This window comes from Schistocerca cancellata, chromosome 2 (assembly GCF_023864275.1).
Source record: "Schistocerca cancellata isolate TAMUIC-IGC-003103 chromosome 2, iqSchCanc2.1, whole genome shotgun sequence".
Lineage (NCBI taxonomy): Eukaryota > Metazoa > Arthropoda > Insecta > Orthoptera > Acrididae > Schistocerca > Schistocerca cancellata.
The window spans coordinates 527,049,150-527,067,503 of record NC_064627.1 but is presented as its reverse complement, the minus strand read 5'-3'; the positions used below and the strand labels follow the sequence as shown (position 1 = coordinate 527,067,503).

Here is an 18,354-nt window from a genome sequence, read left to right as displayed (position 1 = left end):
CCCCATGATGCATTGCTGTAGGACTGCATCTATGGCAGACTGGCTGTCATTGGTAACAATTGTTGTGGTATGGTCAGGTGGGGGTAGGCAATGGGGGCACCTAGTGAGAAGTCTTGCTACATTTGCTCAATTGTTTTTTTTTTTTTTTTTTTTTTTTTTTTTTTAATGTAGTACCTTCTGTGCAAATAATATTAAGTCCATTTATATTTTGGGCAAAAATAAGTAGAATCAGTAGATTAATGACAATCAATTGTTCCACAAGAAACAGAATTAATATCTGGCAGTGTTTTCTCTGTTACTGTGCCATAACTCATTATGAATCAGTGTTGGCTCTATTTTTTATAGGATCTACTGTACATGAGAAATGGAAGGAGAAATAGATAAGTGACAAACAATGACCTGAGTATGTAAATCAGATTATAAATTTTGTTGTACCTAGTTGACAATGTAAAAACCCAAATGGAAGGTTGAATGTGTGCCAAAATCATCAGATATTTGGGATTATTATGACTACAAGAATACTGCATGATGCCTTGGCAGATAATCAGAATTGTCTTATATTTTCATTGTTACTATATATCCAATGGATAAATGGAACCTGCTCATTACATCTTCAGCTGAAAGACTGATTTTACAACAATCACAGATTCCATGTAACCTGTCACCTGCTCCAATTATACTGATTCCATGTACAAAGCTGACTCAATCCTAGTCCTCTTGAAAACCAGGTGATACATATGTCTCATTTGAAGTCTTATTCCAGTCTTGATCTGTGGCATAGTAAATTATGGTAGTGATTATAAATGACATGCTCAGAACTGCATGTATACAGATTATTGTAATTTAGAATTCTGAAATGATGATCTGCTAGTTGTTTCATATTTTCCAGTATTTGCTTAAAACAATACATCATTAACATACATAGACTCTCATTGACAATATGTGAACTCTGATCGAAAAGTGGCAAATTTTCACGTGTTAACACAAGTTCTTCATACTCATTTTTCTTGATCATGTCTGTGACGCTCACCATAATGGCTATTTATAAATTCATCCTGTAAATGTGTAGGAAATTGTCTATGAATAATTTATAAAATCATAAAATATAGCTCAGTTAATTTACAATAATGAAGAGAAGAATAGTTATATGTAGTAATTATATCATCATCATCATCATCATTTAAGACTGATTATGCCTTTCAGCGTTCAGTCTGGAGCATAGCCCCCCTTATACAGTTCCTCCATGATCCCCTATTCAGTGCTAACATTGGTGCCTCTTCTGATGTTAAACCTATTACTTCAAAATCATTCTTAACCGAATCCAGGTACCTTCTCCTTGGTCTGTCCCGACTCCTCCTACCCTCTACTGCTGAATCCATGAGTAGATTAGATTAGATTAATACTAGTTCCATGGATCATGAATACGATATTTCGTAATGATGTGGAACGAGTCAAATTTTCCAATACATGACATAATTAAGTTAATTTAACAACATACTTAAGTTAATATAACAACTTTTTCATTTTTGTGTGTGTGTGTGTGTTTTTTTTTGTTAATTTATATCTAAAAATTCATCTATGGAGTAGAAGGAATTGTCATTCAGAAATTCTTTTAATTTCTTCTTAAATACTTGTTGGTTATCTGTCAGACTTTTGATACTATTTGGTAAGTGACCAAAGATTTTAGTGCCAGTATAATTCACCCCTTTCTGTGCCAAAGTTAGATTTAATCTTGAATAGTGAAGATCATCCTTTCTCCTAGTATTGTAGTTATGCACACTGCTATTACTTTTGAATTGGGTTTGGTTGTTAATAACAAATTTCATAAGAGAGTATATATACTGAGAAGCTACTGTGAATATCCCTAGTTCCTTAAATAAATGTCTGCAGGATGATCTTGGGTGGACTCCAGCTATTATTCTGATTACACGCTTTTGTGCAATAAATACTTTATTCCTCAGTGATGAATTACCCCAAAATATGATGCCATATGACAGAAACGAGTGAAAATAGGCATAGTAAGCTAATTTACTAAGATGTTTATCACCAAAATTTGCAATGACCCTTATTGCATAAGTAGCTGAACTCAAAAGTTTCAGCAGATCATCAATGTTTTTCTTCCAATTTAATCTCTCATCAATGGACACACCTAAAAATTTGGAGTATTCTACCTTAGCTATATGCTTCTGATTAAGGTCTATATTTATTAATGGCATCATACCATTCACTGTACGGAACTGTATGTACTGTGTCTTATCAAAATTCAGTGAGAGTCCGTTTACAAGGAACCACTTAGTAATTTTCTGAAAGACAGTATTGACAATTTCATCAGTTAATTCTTGTTTCTCAGGTGTGATTACTATACTTGTATCATCAACAAAGAGAACTAACTTTGCCTCTTCATGAATATAGAATGGCAAGTTATTAATATATATTAAGAACAACAAAGGACCCAAGACTGACCCTTGTGGAACCCCATTCTTGATAGTTCCCCAGTTTGAGGAATGTGCTGATCTTTGCATATTATGAGAACTACTTATTTCAACTTTCTGCACTCTTCCAGTTAGGTACGAATTAAACCATTTGTGCACTGTCCCACTCATGCCACTATACTTGAGCTTGTCTAGCAGAATTTCATGATTTACACAATCAAAAGCCTTTGAGAGATCACAAAAAATCCCAATGGGTGGTGTTCGGTTATTCAGATCATTCAAAATTTGATTGGTGAAAGCATATATGGCATTTTCTGTTGAAAAACCTTTCTGGAAACCAAACTGACATTTTGTTAGTAGCTACTTCATTGTTACAGATATGTGAAGCTACTCTTGAATACATTACTTTCTGAAAAATTTTGGATAAAGCTGTTAGAAGGGAGATTGGACGGTAATTGTTGACATCAGATCTATCCCCCTTTTTATGCAAAGGTATAACAATAGCATATTTCAGTCTATCAGGGAAAATGCCCTGTTCCAGAGAGCTATTACACAGGTGGCTGAGAATCTTACTTATCTGTTGAGAACAAGCTTTTAGTATTTTGCTGGAAATGCCATCAATTCCATGTGAGTTTTTGCTTTTAAGCAAGTTTATTATTTTCCTAATTTCAGAGGGAGAAGTGGGTGAGATTTCAATTGTATCAAATTGCATAGGTATGGCCTCTTCCATTAACAGCCTAGCATCTTCTAATGAACACCTGGATCCTACTATATCCACAACATTTAGAAAATGATTATTAAAAATATTTTCAACTTCTGACTTTTTGTTCGTCAAGTTTTCATTCAATTTGATGGTAATACTGTCTTCCTGTGCTCTTGGTTGACCTGTTTCTCTTTTAATAATATTCCAAATTGTTTTAATTTTATTATCAGAGTTGCTGATTTCAGACATGATACACATACTTCTGGATTTTTTAATAACTTTTCTTAATATAACACAGTAGTTTTTATAATGTTTGATAGTTTCTGGGTCACTAGTCTTTCTTGCCGTCAGATACATTTCCCTTTTCCGGTTACAAGATATTTTTATACCCTTAGTAAGCCATGGTTTGTTACAACGTTTCTTACGAGTATATTTAACTATTTTCTTGGGGAAGCAGTTTTCAAATGCATTTACAAAAATGTCATGAAATAAATTATATTTTAAATTGGCATCATGTTCACGGTACACCTCATCCCAGTCTAACTGCTGTAGGCTTTCCCTGAAATTTGCAATTGTTAAATCGTTGACTGAACGTACTACTTTGGAGGACTGTTTAGTATTGCTGAATGGAGCTATGTCATATATTGTAACTAGCTGTGCACCATGATCAGAAAGACCATTCTCAACAGGCTGAGCATTTATCTGGTTAAACTTATCTTGGTCTATAAAGAAGTTATCTATCAGTGAGCTGCTATCCTTTACCACCCGAGTAGGAAAATCAATAACGGGTGTCAAATTGAAAGAACCGAGTAATACTTCAAGGTCATTTTTCCTATTACCCTCTTTCAGAGAATCTACATTGAAGTCCCCACAAATAATAATTTGCTTCCCCCTGTCTGACAGATAGCACAACAAGGAGTCCAAATTTTTCAGAAATAGATGAAAATTTCCTGATGGGGACCTATATACAGTTACAATTATAAATGTGCCTTTATTTAATTTAAGCTCACAGGCACATGCTTCTATATGTTTCTCTACACAAAACTTTTTTGTTTCTATACTTTTTGTACAATGATAACTTTTGACATATATGGCAACTCCTCCTTTCTCCATATTTTCTCTCGTTACATGTGCAGAGAGCTTATATCCACTTACCTTTACCTTATCCATATCAGTAACAATGTGATGCTCAGACATGCATAGTATATCTATCTCATCCTCAGCTTCTAAATCTTCTAAACAAACCAGAAGCTCATCTATTTTATTCTTTCAACTCCCAATATTTTGATGAAATATACTTACATTATTTTTAATTATACTTTTATGAGAACCTTTCCTTATTCTAACATTTGCAGTACTCTCCTGTCTGATTTTCTCATTGTGCTTAGGCCTAGTTGCTATACCAGTGGTCACATGGTGTTCAGAGAGGCAGATATGTCAACTGGGTTGGGTGGCTTTAATTCATCAATGCAATTACCTAGGACTGAGATACAACTTGGTGGAGATAAAATTTCTGGTGATTGGTGAAAATTTATAATTGACAGCTGTGATTGGTGATCCAATGTGCTAGAATTGTGCTGTTTAATTTCTTTCCTAAACTGAAGATTTGTTTCAATCCTGACCTCTCGTATAACTTGACATCTTTCTGTCTTACCTATCCTAAAAAAGGTGCTGCTCCAACACCTGTAACCACTGGTATTTTACCATTCATGGCAGTGCCTCCCCCCCTTAAATTTCCTGCTATTACCCCAGCCAGTTTCCCCTTCCCTTTCCTGTTGAGATGTAGGCCGTGCCTGGTATAGTCCCACCTATTGAGAGAATGAACAGGAACCACACCAATATGAGCCCCCGCACCTGACCCAAGCAGCCGTTCCAGCTCCAAATTAACTCTCCCAACAGAAGAGTTCAAATGAGGCCGGTCATGGCGTCTCAGGACAGATACAAATTCAACATTGGTGTGTCTCGATGCTGACGCAATCTTTACCAGGTCACACTCTATACTGTACCCAGGACCTCTGTCGATGCTGTTCCCTGGCCCTCCCACAATAACCACGGTGTCTTCCCTGGTAAATCCTTTACAGAGTGAACCTAAATCCTCTGTCACCTGATCCAGACTAGCACTTGGTTTGAAAAAATTTGTGACCTGGTATTCTGGTCCTAATTCCTCCTGCAGAAGTTGGCCTACACCTCTGGCATGAGAACTGCCTAACAACAAAACTTTCTTCCTTTTCGATGGCTTTCCTACATTCTTTTTCAATTTCCTATTGAAAGTTTGTTGTGTCCTGTCTACACCTACCTCTGCTTGAGGCTCATCAGTTTCTAACTGAAGCAACAGGTCAAACTTATTTTTGACATTCACCACAAAACTGTCAAACTTAGCTCTAGGCCTGTTCATTCTGCTACCTGTTGCCACTTCCCACCTCTCTTTGCCCTTCCCCCTCCTTAACCTGTCCAGATCTTCCCTAGCCTGATCTAGCTCAGCCTGAAGGGCAGCAATTTTCCCCTCCTGTTCCACTATCTTCCTATCTCTGCTGCAAATCCTACATAACCACTGATGAGCCTGATCCACTTTCCCAACACCCACGCCACTGCAGTCCCCCCAGTGAAAAAAACTACTGCATCCATCACACCAAATCCCGGAACTAACAATTCTAAGGCAAGTCAGGCACTTCTCACTCATGGCAAAAATAATACTTTAGCTAGAATAAATCAATTAAATTACTGAAAATCAAAAAAGACGGTACAAGAATTAAGCCTATTCGCAAATGTATGTAAGCAAGTTTCTGATTTAAAATTCCGCTGTTTTTTTGAGATCTGTATTAAAACAATGAAGGTATACGCTATTTATTTTATATTTCACTCGATGGAATGAAAAAAAGGACAATTAAACGAGATACTTTAACTCTGATTCTCCAAAAACGTTACGAGAATTAGGCCTATAAACAAATGTATATAAGCAAGTTTCTGATATAAAGTTACGCTGTTTTTCTGAAATCTGTATTAAAACAATGAAGTTATACGCTATTTACGGTAGTTTACTTATTTGTTACCGAGAGATTAGTTAAATTACCGTGAAACAAGGAACAAACACGTTTACAAAATTTAAGCCTAAGCGCGACTTCGCGAAGTTACGATCTTTTCGTGTTTTCTGAAACAATACGTAAAGAAAAGTCAAACTTTTAACGGCAAGACTAAATGATACACTAATGCATGTATTTAATTTGTTGTCGGCGTTAAACTAAATTATATTCCTGTCTAAATCACTTAACTTTCTGGAAATGGTTTCTGGCGTCACTTACTCGGCGGCCATCTTGGAACCCTAGGAGTCTCTTGGGTAACCTTGCTTCTCCCATGCGTGTAACGTGACCCCACCATCTAAGCCTGTTTGCCCTGGCTGCTACATCTGTGGAGTTCATTCCCAGTTTTTCTTTGATTTCCTCATTGTGGACACCCTCCTGCTATTGTTCCCATCTACTAGTACCTGCAATCATCCTAGCTACTTTCATATCCGTAACCTCAACCTTGTTGATAAGGTAACCTGAATCCACCCAGCTTTCGCTCCCATACAACAAAGTTGGTTGAAAGATTGAACGGTGCACAGATAACTTAGTCTTGGTACTGACTTCCTTCTTGCAGAAGAGAGTAGATCGTAGCTGAGCGCTCACTGCATTAGCTTTGCTACACCTCGCTTCCAGTTCTTTCACTATGTTGCCATCCTGTGAGAATGTGCATCCTAAGTACTTGAAACCGTCCACCTGTTCTAACTTTGTTCCTCCTATTTGGCACTCAATCCGTTTATATTTCTTTCCCACTGACATTACTTTCGTTTTGGAGATGCTAATCTTCATACCATAGTCCTTACATTTCTGATCTAGCTCTGAAATATTACTTTGCAAACTTTCAATCAAATCTGCCATCACAACTAAGTCATCCGCATATGCAAGACTGCTTATTTTGTGTTCACATATTTTAATCTCACCCAGCCAGTCTACTGTTTTCTACATATGATCCATAAATAATATGAACAACAGTGGAGACAGGTTGCAGCCTTGTCTTACCCCTGAAACTACTCTGAACCATGAACTCAATTTACCGTCAACTCTAACTGCTGCCTGACTATCCATGTAAAGACCTTTAATTGCTTGCAAAAGTTTGCCTCGTATTCCATAATCTTGTAGAACAGACAATAACTTCCTCCTAGGAACCCGGTCATATGCCTTTTCTAGATCTATAAAGCATAGATACTATTCCCTGTTCCACTCATAACACTTCTACATTATTGCCGTAAGCTGAAGATCTGGTCCTGACAACCTCTAAGAGGCCTAAACCCACACTGATTTTCATCCAATTGGTCCTCAACTAATACTCGCACTTTCCTTTCAACAATACCTGAGAAGATTTTACCCACAACGCTGATTAAAGAGATACCTCTGTAGTTGCTACAATCTTTTCTGTTTCCATGTTTAAAGATTGGTGTGATTACTGCTTTTGTCCAGTCTGATGGAACCTGTCCCAACTCCCAGGCCATTTCAATTATCCTGTGTAGCCATTTAAGACCTGACATTTCACTGTATTTGATGAGTTCCGACTTAATTTCATCCACCCCAGCTGCTTTATTGCACTGCAATCTATTGACCATTTTCTCCACTTCCTCAAATGTGATCCTATTTCCATCATCATTCCTATCCCATTCTACCTCGAAATCTGAAACATTACTGATCGCATTTTCACCTACATTGAGCAACTCTTCAAAATATTCCCTCCATCTGCCCAAGGCATCCACAGGATTCACCAGCAGTTTTCCTGACCTGTCCAAAATACTTGTCATTTCCTTCTTACCTCCCTTTCGAAGACTGCTGATTACACTCCAGAATGGTTTTCCAGCAGCTTGACCCATAGTCTCCAACCTGTTTCCAAAGTCTTCCCACGATTTCTTCTTGGATGCTGCAATTATCTGTTTGGCTTTGTTTCTTTCCTCAACATAACTTTCTCTGTCTACCTGGGTTCTGGTATGTAGCCATTTTTGATACGCCTTGTTTTTCCTTTTACAGGCTGCCTTGACTGTGTCATTCCACCAAGCTGTTTGCTTCATCCTACTTTTACACACTACTGTTCAAAGACATTCTTTAGCCACTTCTAGTACTGTGTCCCTGTACCCTGTCCATTCCTTTTCCAATGACTGTAATTGACTACATTCAACTAACTGGTACCTTTCTGAGATCGCTGTTATGTACTTGTGCCTGATTTCCTTATCCTGAAGTTTCCCCACTCTTATCCTCCTGCACTTTCGGCCTCACAATCCCAATTTCACTGCAGATTAAATAATGATCAGTGTCATCAAAGAATCCCCTGAATACACGTGTGTCCCTCACAGCCTTCCTGAATTCCTGATCTGTTATTATATAGTCAACGACAGATCTGGTTCCCCTGCCTTCCCAAGTATACCGGTGAATGTTCTTATGTTTAAAAAAAGAGTTTGTGATTACTAAGCCCATACTGGCACAGAAACCCAAGAGTTGTTTCCCGTTCTTGTTGGCCTCCATATCCTCTCCAAATTTACCCATAACCTTTTCATACCCTTCTGTTCGATTTCCAATCCTGGCATTAAAATCACCCATGAGCAGAACACTGTCCTTGTCTTTACTCTAACAACTACATCACTGAGTGCCTCATAAAAACTATCCATCTTATCTTAATCTGTCCCTTCACAATGCGAATATACTGACACAATCCTAATTTTCTTGCTAGACACTGTCAAATCTATCCACATCAGTCGTTCGTTTACATACCTTATTGCAACTACGCTGGGTTCCATTTCTTTCCTGATGTAAAGCCCTACACCCCATTGTGCTATTCCTGCTTTGACTCCTGACAGGTAGACCTTGTATTCTCCCCTTCCTCTTCTTTCTCACCCCTTACCTGAATGTCACTAACAGCTAAAATGTCCAGCCCCATCTTACTTACAGCCTCTGACAGCTCTACCTTCTTCCCAGAGTAGCCCCCATTGATATTAATAGCTCCCCATCTCATTACCATTTGTTTGCCAAGTCGTATCTTAGGAGTCCCTGGTTTGTCAGTTAGAGGTGTGACTCCGTCACCTCCAAAGGTCCGAGGCATTTTGCTCTGATTGTTGCCAGCATCATATTTAAAGTACCAGGGAAGTAGGTTGCTAGCCTTACTTGCCCTGAGTCCCATTGGGTTTTACCCCTAACGGCTGAGGGATTAACCGGTGAATTTGGTAGTCTTTGCCGTATGAGCACAAGGTGACCACGACTCAGAATATGTCCGAGATGCCCACCCTTATTCCAAAGTATCTGGTATCCCGACTGTCGGGACCACTTACTTAGCCACTCATACATTGCCCGTGGTTCATGAACTAGGACATGACTACAGGAACCCACACCATGAATCACTGTAGTAATTATACAGTTATAAATATTTAGTAATTATATGTATTATGAAATGAAGTCACTTTATTTCACTAATCAATAGATATTGTTTAAATAGCTTTTATGTTAGTTTCCATTTTCATGGGTGGAGTTTCAGGCATGAAAATATATGGTGACTTTTGTATCAGAGTCTGTGAAGATTGTTCCAAAAACAATATTTTATACTTCAAATATTTTACTGACTAACATATGTCTGCAGTAATGATATAGGCCTATATTTGTTAGGAGTGAAAATTTTGAGTGTACCCTGTCTTATAAATATTAAATATTTCTTTGAATAAAATGTTTCTTGAAAGAATTTTTGTGTGTTGATAATTAACTAAATAAATATCAGAAAAATATAGCCCATAAAGGAAGTTTGATGTTTTAGGTAGCAGTTCCATATAGACTAGACATGTACTATAATGAAAAAAGTTAAATGTAGTTAAAGTGATATCAGGATAAGTGGATCAATTTCACCTTGCTAAGTTTGACACTCCATCTTAGTAACATCCCTAAAAGTCATACAGTTATTTGACATTAATTTTGTATACATTTTAATACTTCAACTTGCTGCAGGATTCCAACAACTCTCGTAGCAATCTGCTGATGTGCAGCCACAACAAAACAAATTGTTCCTCTGTCATGTGTGTGTAACATTATTTGTGTAATCATTAAAAGTACATATTCCAGATGTTTATTCATAACTATTTAGACATGGAGTGTGAATAATCATTCCTATTTATGGTATAGACAGACTGGTATTAATTATGCGTATTTGTTAATATCACAAACAGACATAGTTTAAATAAGTGCCTCTCTCGACTTCTTTTAGTTTCATGAAGGTTTTATTTTATGATGGAAACCATTATGCATGATTTGACTAAATAAGGTAATGAGCTTGTACTACATGAGCTATTTCCAGAGTCACCGTGATGCAACTATTGCATCTAATGAGTAATTGACAATAAGACAAATTAATGAATAATTTTTCTGAAAACAAAGTATAGATGGTGCTTAATTTTCTTCAAGGTAGAATAAACGTGTGTTTTCATATATGAATTTCAACACTGGATTCTTTGAACTGATAATATAAATGTCTGATATTAGATCATATGTTGAAGTTAAGTGAAATGAAGATATAATGAAAAAATAATTATGTTTTAGGGGATTAGATACAGAACGGTCCATGTTGTACTAATTTGTTTCTCAGATAACAGAACAAAGGTGTAATCAAACAATGGAAAATCCTTGATGAAGTAATGACATAATTTTCATAATATTGTCAGAACAAAGGCATGTTTTATTTATTACTAACACCCACTTCACCTGTTATAGGTTCCTATTGAAATTCCTATGGATTACACTGCTTCTAACCTCGAGCCTGAGCATCATGTGGCTTATTTCCGTGAAGACGTTGGAGTTGGACTGGTTTATTGGTACTGGCATATGACATACCCACAAAGAGGTCCTCCTGAGGTTTTAAGGAAAGATCGTTCTGGGGAATTATTCTATTACTTCCATCAACAAATCATTGCCAGGTTAGTACAAATTTTTTACTCATGGTTTAAACTTTATTTCACTGACAGCACACTGCTGTAGCATAAACTATGTATTGTGAAAGCCCACCCAGTTAGCCTTGTGGTCTAATGCACTGCTTTCTGGGCAGGAAGGCATGCCGGTTCCCGTCACGAATCCCCCCAGCGGATTAGTGCCAAGGTCTGGTATGCCAGCCAGCCTGTGGATGGTTTTAAAGGCGATTTTCCATCTACCTCAGTGAATGCAGGCTGGTTCCCCTTATTCCGTCTCAGTGACACTATGCCGGTGATTGCTGTGCAAACGCTTTCTCCACATATGTATACACCATCATTACTGTACCACGCAAACATTGGGGTTACACTTGTCTGGTGGGAGATGTTCCCAAGGGGTCCACTGGAGGCCATACCACACAATAACCCTGGGTTCGGCATGGGGCGACAGTGGGGTGATGGACTGCTGTAGCCTGTTGTGGGGTTGTGAATCACTGTGGGCTATGGCATGGACGAAGCCTCATTTCTAGGTCCCTAGTTCCATACAATAAAATACAATACGTGAAAAACAACTAGTAATATACCGGTATGTAAAAGGATTTTTTTTATTTCAGTAGTATAGCTTAGAGGTCATATATTGTTTATAGGGTTATATAGGACAATATTAAATATCCAGGAAAGATAAAAATCTCACATCAGATCGACATTGCTTCTGAGGACAAAATTCTGCTCAAGACTGCCCTGATATAGCTTCAACCATGTGCCTTAAATAGATTAACAGTAATATGTAACATTCTCTCATTGTTCATCACATGCTTTTTACAAAATTACAATCAAAATTTTCTTAATTTAACAGATTTAGAAATGGTTAAGGCAATATTCTATTACAGAGTTTTCTGCTTGATAATTATGCTACAAATTCATAATACTATCACACAGTTGATAACATAATAAATGACATACATTAATTACAAATTACTACAGCAAATTACTATAGGTCCCCAGTTCCATACAATACAATGTATTGTGAAAAACAACTAGTAATGTACCAGTATGTAAAAGGATTTTTTTATTGCAGTAGTGTAGCTTAGAGGTCATATATTGTTTATAGGGTTATACAGGACAAAAATCCTTGGTGTTAATAATGAAAAGAATGTATGTCTCAGTTTTACACATTTACTTAACCTGCAAATATATTGCTGCTTTATTGGTGGGTGCAAAGCAGTTGATGAAGTCTACATCTACATCTACATCTACATCCATACTCCACAAGCCACCTGATGGTGTGTGGCAGAAGGTACCTTCAGTAACTCTATTGGTTCTCCCTCTATTCCAGTCTTGTATTGTTTATGGAAAGAAAGAGTGTCAGTATGCCTGTGTGTGGGCTCTAATCTCTTTGATTTTATCGTCATGGTCTCTTCGCAAGATATACATAGGAGGGAGCAATATACTGCTTGACTCCTTGGTGAAAGTATGTTCTTGAAACTTTAACAAAAGCCCGTACCGTGCTACTGAGCATCTCTCTTGCAGAGTCTTCCACTGCAGTTTATCTATCATCTCCGTAACACTTTCACGATTACTAAATTATCCTGTAATGAAGTGCACTGCTCTCCGTTGGATCTTCTCTATCTCTTCTATCAACCGTATCTGGTGCGGATCCCACACCGGTGTGCAGTATTCAAGCAGTGGGTGAATATGTGTACTGTAACCTACTTCCTTTGTTTTCGGACTGCATTTCCTTAGGATTCTTCCAATGAATCTCAGTCTGGCATCTGCTTTACCGATGATTAATTTTATATGGCCATTCCATTTTAAATCACTCCTAATGCCTACTCCCATATAATTTATGGAATTAACTGCTTCCAGTTGCTGACCTGCTATATTGTAGCTAAATGATAAAGGATCTTTCTTTCTATGTATTTGCAGCAATTTACACTTGTCTACATTGATATTCAGTTGCCTTTCTCTGGACCATGTGTCAATTCGTTGCAAATCCTCCTGCATTTCAGTACAATTTTCCATTCTTACAACCTCTCGATATACTACAGCATCATCTGCAAAAAGCATCAGTAAACTTCCGATGTTATCTACAAGGTCATTTATATATACTGTGAATAGCAACGGTCCTATGACACTCCCCTGTGGCATACCTGAAATCACTCTTACTTCGGAAGACTTCTCTCCCTTGAGAATGACATGTTGCATTCTGTTATCTAGGAACTCTTCAATCCAATCACACAATTGGTCTGATAGTCCTTATACTCTTACTTTGTTCATTAAAGACTGTGGGGAACTGTATCAAATGCCTTGCGGAAGTCAAGAGACATGGCATCTACCTGGGAACCTGTGTCTATGGCCCTCTGAGTCTCATGGACGAATAGCGTGAGCTGGGTGTGACACGATTGTATGTTTTGAAACCCATGCTGATTCCTACAGAGTAGATTTCTAGTCTCCAGAAAAGGCATTATACTCAAACGTAATACGTGTTCCAAAATTCCACAATTAATCGATGTTAGAGATATAGTTCTATAGTTCTGCACATCTGTTCGATGTCCCTTCTTGAAAACGGGGATGACCTGTGTCCTTTTCCAATCTTTTGGAATGCTATGCTCTTCTAGAGAACTAGGGTACACCTCTGCAAGAAGGGGGGCAAGTTCCTTCGTGTACTCTGTGTAAAATCGAACTGGTATCCCATCAGGTCCAGCAGCCTTTCCACTTTTGAGCGATTTTAATTTTTTTTCAATCCCTCTGTCATCTATTTTGATATCTACCGTTTTGTCATCTGTGCAACAATCTAGAGAAGGAATTACAGTGCAGTCTTCCTCTGCGAAACAGCTTTGGAAAAAGACATTTACTATTTCAGCCTTTAGTCTGTCATCCTCTGTGTCAGTACCATTTTGGTCACAGAGTGTCTGGACATTTTGTTTTGATCCACCTGTCGCTTTGAAATAAGACCAAAATTTCTTAGGATTTTCTGCCAAGTCACTACATAGAACTTTACTTTCCAATTCATTGAACGCCTCTCGCATAGCCCTCCTCACACTATGTTCCGCTTTGTGTAATTTTTGTTTGTCTGCAAGGCTTTGGTTATGTTTATGTTTGCTGTGAAGTTCCCTTTGCTTTCATAGCAGTTTTCTAACTTGGTTTTTGTACCACAGTGGCTCTTTTCCATCTCTTACAATCTTGCTTGGCACGTGCTCATCTAATGCATATTGTACAATGGTTTTGAACTTTGTCCACTGATCCTCAACAGTATCTGTACTTGAGATAAAACTTTTGTGTTGAGCCGTCAAGTACTCTGAAATCTGCTTTTTGTCATGTTTGCTAAACCGAAAAATCTTCCTACCTTTTTTAATATTTCTATTTATGGCTGAAATCATTGATGCAGTAACAGCTTTATGATCACTGATTCCTTGTTCTGTGTTAACTGTTTCAAATAGTTTGGGTCTGTTTGTCACCAGAAGGTCTAATATGATGTTGCCATGGGTCAGTTCTCTGTTTAACTGCTCAAGGTAGTTTTCAGATAATGCACTTAAAAAAGTTTCACTAGGTTCTTTGTCCCTTCCACCCATTATAAACGTTTGAGTCTCCCAGTCTATATCTGGTAAATTAAAATCTCCACCCAGAACTATAACATGGTCGGGAAATCTACTCAAAATATTTTCCAACTTTTCCTTCAGGTGCTCTGCCACATCAGCTGCCAAGCCAGGGGGCCTATAGAGACATCCAGTTACCACGTTTGAGCCTGCTTTAACCATGAGCTTCACCCAAATTATTTCACAGTTTGGATCTCCGTCAGTTTCCTTCGATATTATTGCACTTTTTATCGCTATAAACACACCTCCCCCTTCACTGTTCAGCCTGTCTCTGTGGTATACATTCCAATCTGACTGTTTACATCTGGTTTCAGCCAACTTTCCGTCCCTAGTACTATGTGGGCATTGTGACCATTTATTAATGAGAGCAGTTCTGGGATCTTTCTCTAGACACCACTGCAGTTTACTATTACCCCATTAATACTGTTATTCCCTGTTGCGTTTCGCCTAATGTTACCTTGTCGCATCTCAGGAGGCTGATGATGATGATTAGTGTTTTAGGGCGCACAACAGCGAGGTTATCAGCGCCCGGCTCATGAGGCGTCTTGTCGGGCCTAGGGAGAGAATCCTCTAACCTAAAAAACCCACATGTGCACTCCACATGTACTCCGCTACCCTTGTAGCCACTTCCTGCGTGTAGTGCATGCCTGCCTTATTCAGGGGGACCTTACATTTCTCCATCCGATAGCAAAGGTCGAGAAATTTGCAACCCAGATCTCTGCAGAATCGTCTGAGCCTCTGGTTTAAGCTTTCCACTCGGCTCCAAACCAGAGGACCACAATCAGTTCTGGGAGCGATACTACAAATAGTTAGCTCAGATTCAACCCCACAAGTGAGGCTTTCTGCCTTCACCAACTCCGGAAACTGCCTGTATGAACTGGGGATGACCTCTGAACCCAGACAGCACAGGAGTCATTGGTGCTGACATGAGCAACAATTTGCAGGCAGGTGCATATTGTTTGATTAACTTTGCATGAAGATTGTTAAGCATCATCAAAATGATGGGTCAGCACTTTCCTTAAAATTGTGTACACAACACACTGATTTTATAGGACAATATTACATAACCAGAAAAAATAAAAATCTCACATCAGATCGACATTGCTTCTGAGGACAAAATTCTGCTCAAGACTTTCATGATATAGCTTCAACCATGTGCCTTAAATAGATTAACAGTAATATGTAACACATTCTCTCATTGTTCATCACATGCTTTTTACAAAATTACAATCCAAATTTTCTTAATTTAACAGATTTAGAAATGGTTAAGGCAATATTCTATTACAGAGTTTTCTGCTTGATAATTATGCTACAAATTCATAATACTATCACACAGTTGATTACATTATAAAGGACATACATTAATTACAAATTCCTATAGCATTTCAGAATCAGTTAAATACCAGTTGTTAAAAACATAAATGTTAATATAGTGACACAATGAAATGTGATACTGAAAGTATTCTGTAATGAATAGAAACAAATGTGATAAGAGTATCATAAACTCAGGTTGACACAATGTGATCATAGTATCACTAGATTCAGAGTGTTTAGTCACATTCAGCCATGGTATGAATGGGAAATATGAAAAAAAAATACTTGTACGTCTCTGTTTATGTAAGACATGTGAATAAGACATAGAAAATCATGTGTATAGATGCTATAAATAAAGTGACATGGATCTTTACTTTTTCTGTCCAAAATATATTAGCAAATTGCAATAATGATTCCAGAATACATTTTCTTACAGGATTAATCTTAATATAACAATGAAGTGCAACTACATTCAAAATATTAAATGAAATTCTCAAACTGCTGACAGCAACATGCTTGCTTAAACAAGATTAGAAAGTTATGTTAATTAGACAATTGCTCTTTATGCAATTAATAATAATGTTTCTCAAAATCTGGCAATATATCAAAATTCTGTTTGTGTCTCCTTCACTTAGACGGCATCTTTTTTTGACTAGCTTTTACATTATCTCGTTTCTATTAAACAGTCAGTTAGTTAGAATTTTAATTATTTCTTCACCAGTACCTCAGATATTTTCATTCCAGTTGTAGTTCACAGTTAAATTCAGATATTATCACATTTTCACATTTATGGAATTGACTCTAAACAATATCAACATTTCTCTCATATCCTTTGTTTTACATCGGTCTATTCTCACACATTATGTACATTCCATTCTTAAGTATACCTGCATTACTTTGTGACTGCTCCCTAAACTGTACAGAAGCAGTGGTCTAACAAGAATGCTCTTGGGGGTTTATAAATAAGTAAAAATGAGGAAACAGCTGTTTTATGGAGCATACCATTGTAGGTTTGTATTGAACTATTTGTAGTGGAGGTTTGAAAGGCTGATGTCCTTACAGACTGCTATTGGAATTTGTCTTTTCGTCTGTATTGTGTTTGTGTATGTTGAAGTTTTTATTTATCTAATTTAAGTTCTTTATCACATATTTACATGTTTCTAAATAAAAATGCAAGTCTATAGTAGGATCAAAGACTTTTGAAAGTGAGGCTTGTAGGAATCTGTTTGCTGTACATGGCGCATTGCTGTTATAGCTCTTTCTTGGGTCAAGAAGGTGATTGAACTAGTAGTTACACTATCTCAGAATATAATCCCATTCTGCAGAATGCTGTGGAATCGGGCAAAGTATGCAATTCAGTGTGGGAGCTTACTTTGTGTGCAAGTAAACATATGCTGTAGCATGCTTCTGTCAGTGTTGCATTTGTTTGGTTATATATTTCTGCCATTTATAATCATGTTCAAGCCATATGCCCAAAATTTGGTTTCCATTGTGGGTGTAATTGCATTGAAATTGTCACAGGGGTGTTGGGGGCATCCCCCTTAAAAAAAATTGCATCAAAACAGTCATTTAGTTCCTCTGTAGTTTTATTTATGTTTGCTTATAGTTCTTTTGGGATCGCCCTGTAAGAAGGATGGTAGTGTCATCTGCAAACGAGGTGTTTGTTTGTGATTCAGTGCTTAGATCTAGGTCGTTTATGTACAGAAGGAAAAGAATTGGCCCAAGAATGGATACTTGAGGGCCTCTAATTTTGTTCTGTCATTCAGTTCATGTGTTATTGCAAATGTTTTATTTCCAATTTGTTAATCATGAGTAGAGCCATTTTAATGCAGTGTCTCTAATGCTGTACTTTAGGAGCTTTCCCAATCATGCTTTCTGTTCCAATATGTCAAAAGCTTTGCTCGGATCTAAAAACTACCAGCAGCATTTTGATTTTTGTCCATTGCTTCTAGAGTGTTTTGTAAAAAATTATGCATATTTGTAGATTTATTTGGCTGGAAACTCTGTTGGACATCAGTACGGATTGTGTTCTGATCCATGAATTTCATTAATCTGTTATATATGATTCTTTCAGTGATTTAGGAAAAACCTACTGGTAAAGAGCCTGGTCTACAGTTTTCTAAATTTGCTTTGTCAACTTTTGTAAGAATAGCATCTCTATGCCAATTTTAAGACAGGCAGAAAAAATTCCTCTTGATCACATCTGCAAGTAATGTTGCAATGTTTATAATACATTCCTTTATAAAGAAGTGTGGAATACTGTTAGATCTGGAGGACATTTTTTAAAGGTTTTTGCTACTTGAATGATTTCATTTAGGGTTGTTTTGTAGAGAAGATTGTGTGGCAGCAAGA

General features: G+C 37.4%; 1 protein-coding gene across 1 annotated transcript in view; it reads left to right on the top strand.

Moving 5' to 3' along the window:
• Positions 1 to 18,354, top strand: part of LOC126155928 (phenoloxidase 1-like) — a 171,414-nt gene that overhangs the window by 42,886 nt on the left and 110,174 nt on the right. The window contains exon 4 of the mRNA XM_049916266.1: positions 10,902 to 11,104. Within this exon, the coding sequence (XP_049772223.1) occupies positions 10,902 to 11,104 (203 nt within the window). The remainder of the gene's footprint in view (positions 1 to 10,901; positions 11,105 to 18,354) is intronic.